Source organism: Cannabis sativa, chromosome X (assembly GCF_029168945.1).
Source record: "Cannabis sativa cultivar Pink pepper isolate KNU-18-1 chromosome X, ASM2916894v1, whole genome shotgun sequence".
Lineage (NCBI taxonomy): Eukaryota > Viridiplantae > Streptophyta > Magnoliopsida > Rosales > Cannabaceae > Cannabis > Cannabis sativa.
This window is the reverse complement of record NC_083610.1, coordinates 45,742,711-45,756,427: the sequence shown is the minus strand read 5'-3', so window position 1 is coordinate 45,756,427 and position 13,717 is coordinate 45,742,711. Positions and strand designations below refer to the sequence as shown.

General features: G+C 35.3%; 1 protein-coding gene across 1 annotated transcript; it reads left to right on the top strand.

The window, feature by feature from the left end:
• The first annotated feature begins 5,771 nt into the window (after nucleotides 1–5,771).
• On the top strand, nucleotides 5,772–6,808 carry LOC133032227 (uncharacterized). Its single transcript, XM_061106101.1, has 4 exons — nucleotides 5,772–5,906; nucleotides 6,008–6,235; nucleotides 6,576–6,640; nucleotides 6,754–6,808. The coding sequence occupies exons 1-4, from the start codon at nucleotides 5,772–5,774 to the stop codon at nucleotides 6,806–6,808; spliced, it is 483 nt and encodes a 160-aa protein (XP_060962084.1).
• Nucleotides 6,809–13,717: the final 6,909 nt, after the last annotated feature.

The following is a 13,717-nucleotide window of genomic DNA, read 5'->3' as shown; positions in this document are numbered from 1 at the left end:
ATTTATTGAGAGGGAAAAATTGGAAAATAGTTGAGAATGTAAATCACCGACAAATTTGGGATATCGTGGATGATGATCCTAACGTCGAAATTGATTTGGTACACGACACCAACTCCTCCAATTTTGTGTTAACAGTAGATCTTGGGGAGTTAATTTTGCTACCTAATCAACCTCCTATAGACATTGGCTCTGAACCTAGTTCGCCTGTCAACGAAGATGACCGCAACGTGGACGACGAAGATGCTACTGAAGAATCAGACGAAGAAATTTTAGTTGACCTTTGTGAAGATGATGTGAATGATCATTTAGTTAATAATGATAGTGATATGGATAATTAATTTTCAATCACTTTATTTTGTAAATCATACAATTATTAATTGCAAGTTAATATTTCTTATTTCAAGTTAATTTTATTTTTACTATTACTTATAAATGAAATATTTTTTTTTTTAAAAAAAAGTAATGTCAGCTGATGTATCCACTTATCATGGTGGAGACGGGGGCGGTACTGATCCACCGGACCCTAGTAGGGTACCGCCAACTTGTCAGACTGCTCCACCGCCAAGAAGAAAGGGGCGTGGCCTTGCTACCAACTTGGATGTTGAGCAAAGAAGGCGTGATGCAGGGAAACCATTACCACTAAAACTTGATGCCGTGACAGGAAAAGTGGTTGGTAAGGAGAGTTCAGCTTTTGTACGCCAAATGGGTGTTGAGGTCACAATTACGTTGCCAGGACACTACTTGAATTTCAGTGAAATTCCTCAACACTTTAAAGACCAAATTGTACAAAAAATGAAGGTAAAACACATTAACAAGTTTAATGTTTCAAATAATTAATTTCAATTAACACATAATTTTTTAACGAATACTATTTGTTTGTAGTATTTGTACGATATTGATGGCCATCCTGAGCCTGAAAAAGTGATGAGTACTCTTTATCATGAGATGAAGAGAAGATATTCTGAGAGAAAGAATATGAGGCACACGTGGTTTCAGGAACATTATTCCGGGGATCCAAATGATTTGGCAAGTGTTATTGAAGCAGTACCTGATCACTGCACTACAGAGAGTTGGAAGCAAATCATTGACTTATTTTTGAGCCCAAAATTCAGGGCGCGTTCAAATCAAAACAAGAAAAATAGAGGAGAAATGCAGTATTTGTCAATGCAAGGCTCGAGGTCGATGGCAGCGTCTCGAAATGAACATGTAAGTAAAATTATCAACTTTCTATTAGAAATTTCTTTTACTAAGCATAAACTAACTCTATTTTTAAACAGGACGTCCCCGAAGACTACGCAATTGATACTTGGAAGAAAGGCCACATCAAAAAAGGAACAGAAAACACTTGGATCAGCGAGACATGCAAAGAACTACATGTAAGTTTAAATATGTTTTTTAATAATTTTCTTCCAACTAATGCATGTTGTTGTTATTGTATTTCTAATATTTTATTTGGTCAGGAGAAAATGCTTGAAGAGGTTGCTAGCATGACGGATACAGAAGATGATTCCAGCGATGGGTCTGCTAGCAAATACAAGCAATTGAAAGCTATGAATAAAGTTCTTGGGAGCCGGTCGGACTATATAAGAGGATTGGGTTATAAATTGAAAGGCAGCTCGACATCAAGTTCTAGTACTCAAAGTCGAGCTCAATCACAAGTACCGACTTCATCCATTACTCCGGAAGATATGGGAGTCTTCGCCGAGTTTATGTTAAAAATGCGTGATAAGATTGATCAGTCTGGCACCTCCAGTGACGCGTCTCTGCATGACCCGAGGTTTAATAATTTTTTACAAAAATTTTTACCATCACAACCGCAAGGTAGCGCGTCCAGTTCAGCCCCCCCTCCAACGTCAATGCCACAACAACAACAACAACAACAACAACAACAACAACAACAACCACGATCGCCTCAGCAGCCCCAGTTTTTTCAACAACAACAACAACATTCTCCCAACATGTCTGCTGGCTCTTCACAATCGCCTCAGTTGCATTACATGTTCGGGCTTCCCTCACAGTCTCCTCCTATATTTTTTTCGGAAGCCGCTGGAGGATCTCAGACACAACCTATGGTTGGTAATATTGGAGGCTCATCCCAACAACCATACCCTGTGTACGGTCAATTTGGGTCATTGTTGCAGCAACAACCAGTGTATGGTCAAATGGGAGGATCTCCACAACAGCCTATGTATGGAGGCTTTTTCAGTGCTCAGAGTCAGCAACAACAGCAACAACCAATTTTGGTTCGCCCGCACCCTCGACAATATGTGGAGATCTTACCTACGCCGCAGACTGGACAACCTTATTACCCTGCCCCGCCGGCTCAATCCCGTGAAAATATTGATGGTTCAAGACTTAGCGCAAATGCAGATGAATTTTTAGAGTTTACTGATTTGAACAATGATAGTTAGGTTTTTTTTAATTATGTGTTATGTTTTAAAGTTTATTTAAAGACAATTTTCTAATTTTATTTAAGATAATATATTTTTTATTGTAATGGACAAATTAATTTTAATACTTAATTTCTTAATTAATGTTTAATGCTTAATTTCTTAATTTTGATATTTTATTTCTAATTAATATATTTATTTATAAAATAATTATTATAATTAATTTAATTATATTAAATAATCAGAACAATATTTTTTTTAATATTTAAAATTATTATTACCGGCGGATGGGTCCGCCGGTATTTATGATTATAATATTTTTTTTTATTATTTAAAAATATTAATACCAGCGGACCCCACCGCTATTAATCCGCCGGTATTAATATTATTACCGGCGGAATCCCCCTTTCGTCGGTAATAACCATTTTTAGCGACCAATTAATACCGGCGGATAATTACCGGCGGATTCCGCCGGTATTAATAATTACCGGCGGTCTAGTTACTTATTACCGGCGGATGCTTCCGCCGGTAATAATGAAATTTGTTGTAGTGACCAACATTTATACAACTCACATTGAATATATTACAAAAATATCACCTGACCTATACCTTCAGCCGCACGTCACGAACGGAGACGATGAAGGAACCTCCATCGATCCAGACTGCTACGCAACCAGAATGAAACCAGATCGAGCGTAGAACAACCATATATTCCGGCAAATTTCGATTTGAAACGAACAAATCCAAGGATCTAAATAGAAAATTAAAAAAAAAAACCAGCAAACCGTAGAGAGACTGAAATTAAACATTTGATTTCGGTTTTTTATCGTGCAAAATCACTCAATCGAGCCTCGAAAATCCAGATTGAAGCAATGTAAATCTGTATTGAACAGATCTGGAGCTCCCCCTTAAATCCAAAAAAGGTATGAAATGAAATTTTTTTCAACAATGATATACGTCATACACAGTTGCATTCTGGTTGATTCACTGGTGTACAACAGGCAATTCAGATTCTTAAAACAAAAAACAAGAACTAATTCTAATTAAGGAACCACATGATACGAATAAGGCTTTTTTTAATTTTTTTGCGTTGCCTTACAGTTGCATTATCGTTTTAAAATGGTTTACAAATCATGAAGAAGTGTCACTTGACGAGTACTAAAAGCTAGCAGATATACAAGGTACGATTTATGTAAATGGTGGCAAATTAGTTTTATAATAGTTGGCAATTGATCTGATTCAAATAAACATGATGAAAAGTGACAATGACTAAGAACTATGTAATTTTGAGAAAAGAGTTGTGGTTTTTAAGTTGATTTACAGTTGCATAACCATTTAAGAATAGTTTAATTACATTTTTTGCAGGAATTTATTTTGGAAAAGATAAAGGATAAAACAGTTTGAGAAATGGTTAGCTGCTGAAATATTTGTTGAAGTTTCTTAATAGTTTTATTCTCGTTTCTTTATAGTTTATTAACAACAAAAAAAAAAAAATAGCAAAAAGCAGGAATCATGACAGGAAATACAATGCTTGAACAAAGGGACAGAGATAGAAGTAAGTTTGTACTCTATTTCATAACAGAATCAAACCAGTTTTAAAATTCGTTGCCTTGCACTAATAACCATTGCAAAATCACAGGAAAGGAAAGACATTCCATTCCTAGTTTTCTACAATGGACAATTCGATGATCGAATGAATTATGAAAATTATGAAGCCAGTGGACATTACATTTCAGCCAATTGTAACTATGAAGATTTGCAACAGAAACTCAAAGATGTCATGGAATGCAACCAAGAAAATACTATTTTGCAATTGAAATATCAAGTGAAGGAAGGATACCAACCATTGAGGATAAAGGATGATTAAAGCCTGCATTTCTACATACAACTCAAACTGAAGGACCCCGACTTCACAACATACCCATTGTGTATGAATGTCATCCACAACCCAACAACAACCATCAATGCATCATTCTTGGGAAATGACAATTCATTAATTACACATACAAGCGCCTTCGAACCGATCGAATACAATGCAGCAACAATAGAAGACTCAACAAATCAACAACATACAATTGAAGCTACAGTACCGGAATATGTGGGAGAAAATTTTGACTTCATGGACTATGCAAAACTTGTGGCAGAGGAGATGGTTGAGCAACTGGAAGACAACAAAAACAAGGAACCAGAAATCACAGATTATGACGAACTACTAATCACAGAACCGCAACATCCTGAAATAGAAGAAGCACAAATATACAAAGACAAAGAAACACTGAACAGTTTGCTTGGTTTCTATGCAATTAGGAACAACTTCCAATTCAGAGTGAAAAAATCATGTGCAAGAACATACAAGATTTGTTGTTTGGATCCAAAATGCAAGTGGGCACTAACGGCATCCAGAAACGGGCCAACAAAGTCATTCATCATTCGAAAGTACGACAGAAAGGTGATACACACTTGTGATCTAAACATAAGATTTGCCGACAAAAGACAAGCTACAACGAAATTGATTGGAAACTACATCAAGCCACGGTTTACCAACATAAAAACAACTCAAACGCCACAAGACATCAGAGGAGAAATGAAACACAAGTATGGGGTGAGAATGAGCTACATGAAAGCATGGAGAAGCAAAGAGCACGCGCAAGAAGAATTACGAGGAAAAGCCAACGAATCATACAAGCTGCTGCCCGGTTTTTTGCACATGTTACAAAAAACTAATCCCGGAACAATAGTGCACATGCAAACAGAGGATGACAACAGCTTCAAGTACTTGTTTGTCGCACTGGATGCTTCAATAAAAGGATGGAAGAAATGCAAACCTATAATAGTTGTTGACGGAACTTTCCTTAAATCAACATATGGAGGTACATTTCTCTCTGCTTGTACACAAGACGCAAATGGGCACATTTTTCCACTAGCTTTTTCTGTTGTGGATTCAGAAAACAACAACTCATGGCAATGGTTTTTCACAAAAGTAAGAGAAACATATGGGATTAGAGAGGAACAGTGCTTGATCTCAGATAGACATGAGAGCATAATTAAGGCAGCTGCTCAAGTATTTCCAGAAATCACGCATTGCTATTGTGTATACCACCTGTTAAGCAACCTAAAAGCAACCTTCAAGAAGAATGCAAGCAAGCTGGATAAACCATTCTTCGCTACAGCCAGAGCATACACAGAGAGGAAATTTGAATACCATATGAGCGAGTTGGACAGCTTGAACATCCGTGTCAGACCATATTTACAACAAGTTGGATACCACAAATGGTCAAGATACCACTGCAAAAACAACAGGTATTCAACTATGACTTCAAACATTGCTGAATCTCTAAATGCAGCAAACTTAGCAGCTAGAGAGCTACCAATGAAACACTAATGGAGTCATTGAGAGCTTTGATACAACAATGGACATACACAAACAGGAAAAAGGCACAGAAAACAACAACATTTTTAACCCCTACAGTAGAGAAGAAATTAGTCAACAACTTTGTGGACTCATTGACAGAAAATGTAAGAATCTCTTTAATATTTAAGTTGCATTATAGTTTCTTAATAGTTTGTTTTCCGTTTTTATACATAATAACAATTTTATAAATTTACGTAATCCGCAGGTAAAACCAATAAACAAGACCATGTTCGAAGTCGTAGAACTAACCAGATCATGGGTCATCAACCTCAAGGAGAAAACATGCAGTTGCAACAGATTCCAACTTGACGAGTTACCATGTGCTCATGCGCTTGCTGTTATAAAAGAGATGAACTTGAATGTTTACAACTACTGTTCAGGCTATTACACCACAAGAACATGGCTTGAAACATACAACGGCTCAACATATCCGGTACACAATTACACAACATGGGATGTGCCACAAAACATAAAAGATATCATTGTTCTGCCACCAAACCAGAAAATAAGATCTGGAAGACCAAGGAAACGAAGGTTTTTATCTGAATGGGATACAAAAAAACTTAACAGGTGCAGCAAATGTGGTCAACACGGACACAATCGAAAGACATGCAACAATCAAGCAATAAAATAGATACATATGAAATATTTGAATTGTTTAATTCTGTGTGCAAATTCAAACAGGTTGATGTGTTATGTTCTAAATACATGGGATTTCATTTTTATAAAATTTAAAACAGTTTTTTAATCGTTGCAATATTGTTTTGTTACAGTTGCGACACATCGTAAATATTAAGTACAATAATAACTTCTTCTTTACAGTTTTAAAAGCAGTCAGGTAAGAATTGATAAAACATAATTAAATAAAGGAAAAAGGAGCAATGGAAAAACAGGGAATAAAAATACATTCATAGCACAATTTAAAAATATAAGTACATTGTTTGTATTCAGTTGGATAATAGTTCTCTGTAGTTGTGCGACTGTATATAAAAACTTGAACAATTAGAAAAACATACAACTTTTGCTGATACAAACCTATACAATAAACATATTATAAGGACTAAATGTCAAATATCCTAAAAGTTTTAAACCAGATCCAGAGTATAAAACCAAATATAATACCTATATTCAACCAATAACACTAACCAATAACACCAAATAGTCACCAATTTAAAAGACCCTATTTTTTCAATTTAGAAGCCTTAGAAGACTTGCTTTGCTTCTCATCCTCGCTATCAATGCTTTCATCAATTTTCTTTGGCCATATGAGAAGAAAAGTGCAGCAAGCCGAGTACGATAAACTTCGATATCAAAGTCCGCAGGAACATCCTTTCCATGGATAAAGAACTCGGCAAATGCAGCGACATATGCTCCGCAATCACTATAAAAACAGAAAAAAGAAAAACAGTTTAGCAACTAAAAAACAACATAAAATAAACTTAAAAGAAACAACTCACTTTTTCTGCTGAGACGGCAGACCACTAATCTCCACGATTCTTAAAGGAGCTGTAGGGTCAGAACCTAAAGCAGGAGCATGTGACCTATTCTTCCAGAAACCAAGTAGATCAAAAAACAAAGGCAGCAACACAGAATAAGCCTTCATGGCATTCTTAGCTGCAACATTCATTTTTGCAGTCCTCAAAGAATTATACAGAAACAGAATCCCTTCATTCAAGTCAAGACGACCAAACACCCAATGACTTTCCCTCCTTAGATTGATGATGAATAACACATGATCGGCTTCATACCAAGGCTTAGAACACGGAATCCACAAACCTCGAATGTAATGCGCTATTGGGTGGGCAGCGTGAATGTGCGACATCTTAGTCTTCATTGACTTGGCTTTGTTATATTTGTGGTACAAAGCTTGGATGGAATCATCAAAGAGACAATCAGTTGTCGCAAAATTCAACGTCATAGCGGAAGAATATTTACCTTTTTTCCTAAGGTAATAGAATATGGTGTTCATATGCTGAAACAAAAACATCACAGAAAACACAAATGAAAAGGTTGAACAACTGTTTAAAAATTGTAATACAGTATCAAAACTTAAAAACATTTAAAAAGCAACTGAAAACCAACTATCATAACTACAATGGAAAATGGAAACTTTACCGAGTCATTTATAAACATGTCGCATGTAGCCATATAATAAAACCAAGTTTTATCCTCCACACAATCAACACCTAGCCTAAAACCCGGGGTAAATTTCTTTGCGCCATTAAAATAACAATTGTAATGCCTAAAACAACAAAGAAACAACAAAAAAAAAACAACATTAAAACCAGAATAAAACTGAAAAAATAAAACAGAATACAAATACAGATTTAATAAAAACAGTCACCTAGGATGTTTAAGCAAGCCTTGACCAATCCACGCGTCAAACTTTGCCTCAATCTCAGGAGATACGGGATCAGCAAATGCATCATTAAGAGCATAAAGGCCCTTCACATAAGTCACCATTTTAAAATCCCTATCATCCCCAGCTGATTGAGAACCTGAGGACATTAGCTCCATTGGAGTGCTCCCCACATCAGCAGACCCGAAATCAACAAAAGGAGATTTCAAGGCCGGAGCACGCTTCCTCTTATCCAACAGAGGTGTATCAGAGACAATGTCCTCAGTTTCTTCATCAGTATGAAGGGCAGCTAACTTTTGACCAACAACATCTAGATTGGGTGCGGGGACCTAAAAAAGAAAGACTGAATTTAAACAGTTGCAAAACAAACTAAAAACTATTGAGCAACCAAAAAGAAACCTAATTTTCTTGCAAACAAATAAAAATACACTTACATGGATTTTACCAACAGCCTCCAAGCTAGCCAACACAACTTGATCATCATCTATTTCAAGTTGGCTTAACCCATCAAAGAAATCGTCCCCCTTTAATCGAGACTCATCGCCCTTTGGCTTCTCAACATCCTTAGCATTCTCATCACTACCTCCAACAGCCTCAGATAGATTCACATCAGCAGGGGCAACATCAGTAACAACCTTATCAGCATCATCAGCATCACCACCAACTTTAACCAACTCACCACCATCGTCGGAGTCGGAATCAATATTTTCTAGATCAGGCAGTTCCTTCTCATCATCCTCAGCATCATCATCATCATCATCATCATCATCACCATCATCATCAGAATCTTGAGTTACTAATTCATCAGATGAATTTCTCTGAATCAAGCAACACAAATGCAACTTAAATGAAACAGTAAAGAAACTAAAAAAATATGAAAAAACATAAACGATAAACTATGAATAAATACCTCATCAGAAGGACGACAATGAATGACATTAACCTTCTCCTGAATATCCTTAATTACAGTCATTACGGACTTGAAATTAAGATCAACAAAACACCTCAAGGATATGAAGTCTTCGGCCAATGATGCTTGATTCGAAATGACCATCTCCAACTTAGATTTCATCAAATCAATACCCGCTGAATCATATTTCTTTGAAGATGACCCACTCTCAAATGATTGCTTCGCTACACCACGGTCATCAATAGACTCATCAAGAAATAAATCGTCAAGTTGAAGCTTCTGCCTCTCTTCATCAGTAGGACACATGTTTTTGATCTTCAACTGAACAACATAATCAATCAGAATATGAAAATATAAAAACAATTTAAAAAACTAAAAATTAACAACATAAATAAAACTGAAAAAGAAACAGTAAAGAAACTGTATTTTACCTTGTCCAACAGCAAATCAAAAATCTTGCCCTTCATGTCTCGAAGAGTTGGATTTTTGGTGACAATGGTGTTGCTCCAGTTCAGAATTCTTGGAATAGAAGATGAAACTCTTTTACAGAAAGAGTTCACCATAGCAGGACAACATTCATAAAACTAAACCGTAAAAACCCATGGACATCCCAAAGCCCTATACCAACCATCATACTAGCCTCCCTTCTCTGCCTTCTTATTTTTCATTAAAATCCCATGCTGAATTCTACCTTTGAAAGAATCAATAGTCAATTCAAAGGATTCCCTACCCCAACAATACTCGTCCCACCGACCGCTATCCACAACATCTAGATCAAACCTAGATACTTCTTTATCAGGAGTATTACTAAGAAGAAAACACTGAATAAAATACAAAACAGCCATTTTCAAACCAAGTGACTCATCCAAACCCCACCTACTACCCAAGAAAGCATCCTCAATGGCTTTGTGGTCAATGGTTTTTACACCACGAAAACAGATTTCTACCAACTGATTTGTTTCATGTGAAAACAACAACTTGTTGCAATCGCCGAAACAATCAACTCCAAAAATCAAATAAAATTCCTCAGCACTAAACCGTATACAACGTCCAACAACCTTAGCCCAAAACTCTTTAGGATTGGGCTGGAAAACTTCCCTCAGTAATAAACTATGGACAACTTGCGGATGAAAAATAAACTCAGGCATATCTAGAAAATGGCCAAACTGAGTTCCACGAAACATAGACAGTAAATTAACAGACAAAGTTTTCTTAATATTATCTATGACAGAAAAAAGACTAGTGCAAACATACTTAGATCTATAGTAATTAGTAGGACTAAATTTGTAGTCCCAAACCTGCAACATAACCAAAATGGCCATAATAAATTATTAATCGTGAATAATACAGTATGACAACTACAATAAAACTAGCAACAAACCAAAAACAAACTACCAAACAGATACAACTATACAAAAATAAACAACAAAGATTTGAAATCGTTTTGAAACCTAAAAACTAACAGCAAACAACTAGACCTAATAAAAATCGAAAAACACATCAAACATAACAACATTAAACTATAAAAAAACTAATAAGAAACTACAGACAACTAATTGTACACACTAAAAACGAAAAACAAAATACAGAACCTAAAACGCAAAAAAAAAAAAACACTGAAAATAAAGAAAACAAAATCAAATTTAAAAACCAAACCCAGAAAAGAACAAAATAAATTGCTCAAAACCAACAATAAAGACCTAAAAATTTAAACAAGATAAAACGAAATGTTGAAAATGAAACCCTAAAATTACACAAAGCAGAATGAACAAAAAAACGCAAAAATCTGGGAAAAGACTAAATGTTGAAAAAGGGGGAAACGAGAATGAAACTGAAAACCAACCTCTGTTCGAACTTTGGCAGAGGCACTAGCTTTTTTCCCAGAAATTTCTTGAACCACTTGCTCCTCCACATTGAGCTTTGATTTCTTCGAAGTATGTGGCCTCCCACGATTGGTCAGAGGAGCATCAAAATCAGAATCATACTCTTCAACGATCGGGCGTTTACCCTTTGATTTGTTAGCCAAAGTTTTCTTGCCCATTTTTCGATTTTTGTTTCTGAACTGGGGAAGGAGATGAGGATGAACGAGTGATGGCCATTTTATAAATAAATTTGAAAGAAGAGGAAACTGAGAGGGAAAAACAGTTGAGGAATCGTGGGTTGAGTGGGAGTTGAAATTTTTTGGAAGAACAAGAAACGAGAGGGAAAAAACGTGATGAATAATGGGTGGTGAAGCTAATCAATGGAGGTTATTGATCTTCCAAACAACAAAAAAACTGAAGGAAAATCGAAAATCAAATTAAAAGAAAAGGAAAAAAGAGAGGGAAGAGAGTGGGATTTGATTGATGTGTGATGGGGATGGCACACGTGTCTGTGCATGGGAATGATGAGTAAGTGGTATTTTTGTAATAAAACAAAGATGGTAAGTAAAAAAGTTGATGTAGGCGTGTAGGGGTAAAAATGTAATAAAATGTGCAAAATAGATTTTTGGTGTAAAAATTTCTAGAATAATTAGTAAGAATTATATCATGGCTATTGGCCACTAGTAAGAATTTAAAATCTTAAAATAATTTAGTAAAATAAATATTTATTAAAAAACACAATTTTTTTTTTCAAAAAAGAATCTTATTGAAATTCTGTAGTTGATCATAATATACACGATTAGTTTCAAAACGATCAAAAAAATAATTATGTAAAAATTTAAAGAGCTCACCAATAATATCAAGCATATTAAAGATATCAAGATTCTCAAAATATTTAAAGTCTATATAGTTAATATTTTGATATTCTTTAAGGCTAAGATTCACAAGTGATCAATTTGACTATTAAATTATTAATTACTTAAATGTTGTTGATTTTAATTAGTTTTATAATTTAGTGTTAATTATGTTGTTCTTATTTTATTACTATTAGTAATTTTTATTGTTATTTTGTATTTGTAAAAATATGTTAGTATTTTAAATCAATTATTATTTTTGTGATAAATTTTAATTTGAGGACTAAACTATAATAAAATAAAATTAAATAAGGATTAGAATGTGAAAAAAAAGTTGTACACCGAATTGATGCAGATTCAAAATCAACGCCATTAATGATTTAACATTTGGTGCATACTAATTTGGTGCATAATTTAGTGTGTCACTGGAGTGAAATAGTGTAAAGATTCAACATTAATTTGGTGAAATAGTGTTCCATTGGAGGTCCTCTAATATTTATATATATACTAGGTTGATGTTACATGAGGTGCACAACTTGCAGGTATACTTAGTTTTTTTTTTCTTTTAATTTTTTTTAAGAGGATTCTTTTAATTAGGTATATAATGTATTTTAACTTTTAATTGTTATATTAAGTAAAGATGTAATTTATTAAAAAAAAATAACATTATTATATTAAAAAATTAAATATTTGATATAAAGTTTTAAATAAAGAAAACATATAATAGAAACAAAGCATTTCTATTCCACTTGTTTATTGATTAAAATAAGATGAACTCCATAATCAGTCAATAACTTTATTATCACTCTTTGTCTATTACTTTTAAACATTGTTCTAAAAACATAACGGGTTGTGACTTTTGTGTAATATGAACTTAAATTCCTCCATAATTAGTTAATAAAATAAATCTCACTTAGGAATTAAATCTGCATAATTGTGACAGTCAGTAGTCCCGTGATCTGTAAGGAGAAATACTGGGTAAGTTGTGCAATCCCACATTGCCTAGAAAAGGTCATGTGTGATGATTTTGAGACTGTGTAGGTATGAGACTACATAGTTGAAGAGGGCTTAAATAGATTGATTGGTACTACCTATATCAATAATGTGCATCTTGTTTTCTGGTAGCCCATCACGAAAGAACTCCAAGGTTAAGCGTGCTTGACCTGGGGTATTTTTAAGATGGGTGACCTCCTGAGAAGTTTTCCTAGAAAGCGTGCGAGTGAGGACAAAGCATGCTGGAAATATTCGTGTTGGTTTGTAGGGTCAGTCATCAATCCATAAACCAGCTATAGTGACATACTCGTATATAAGAGCCATTATTTTGTGGCCCAATGGAGGCTTGAAGCGTGGACGTTACAAATGGTATCAGAGCCATGACCTAGTTGGAGGTGTGGTCGACAAGGACGTCGAACTCCATAAAGGGGGGTGATTGTGACAGTCAGTAGTTCCGTGATCCGCAAGGAGAAATACCGGGTAAAATGTGCAATCCCACATCGCCTGGGGAAGGTCATGTGTGATGATTTTGAGACTGTGTAGGTATGGGACTACATATTTGAAGATGGCTTAAATGGATTGATTGGTACTACCTATATCAATAAGGTGCATCTTGTTTTCTGGTAGCCCATCACGAAAGAACTCTACGGTTAAGCATGCTTGACCTGGGGTAATTTCAAGATGGGTGACCTCTTGGGAAGTTTTCTCAAGAAGCGTGCGAGTGAGGACAAAGCACGATAGAAACACTTGTGTTAGTTTGTAGGGTCAGTCATCAATCAATAAAGCAGCCAGAGTGACATACTCGTGTATAAGAGCCATTATTCCGTGGGTGTAAGGGCCCAATGGAGGCTTGAAACGAGGACGTTACAAATGGTATCAGAGCCATGACCCAGCCAGAGGTGTGGTCGATGAGAACGTCGGACTCCGTAAAGGGGGT

Coding starts and splice junctions, on each gene's coding strand:
- LOC133032227 (XM_061106101.1), top strand. CDS start 5,772: ATGGAGTCATTGAGAGCTTTGATACAACAATGGACATACACAAACAGG. Junction 5,907..6,007: donor TGGACTCATTGACAGAAAAT/GTAAGAATCTCT, acceptor CGTAATCCGCAG/GTAAAACCAATAAACAAGAC. Junction 6,236..6,575: donor ACAACGGCTCAACATATCCG/GTACACAATTAC, acceptor GTTTTGTTACAG/TTGCGACACATCGTAAATAT.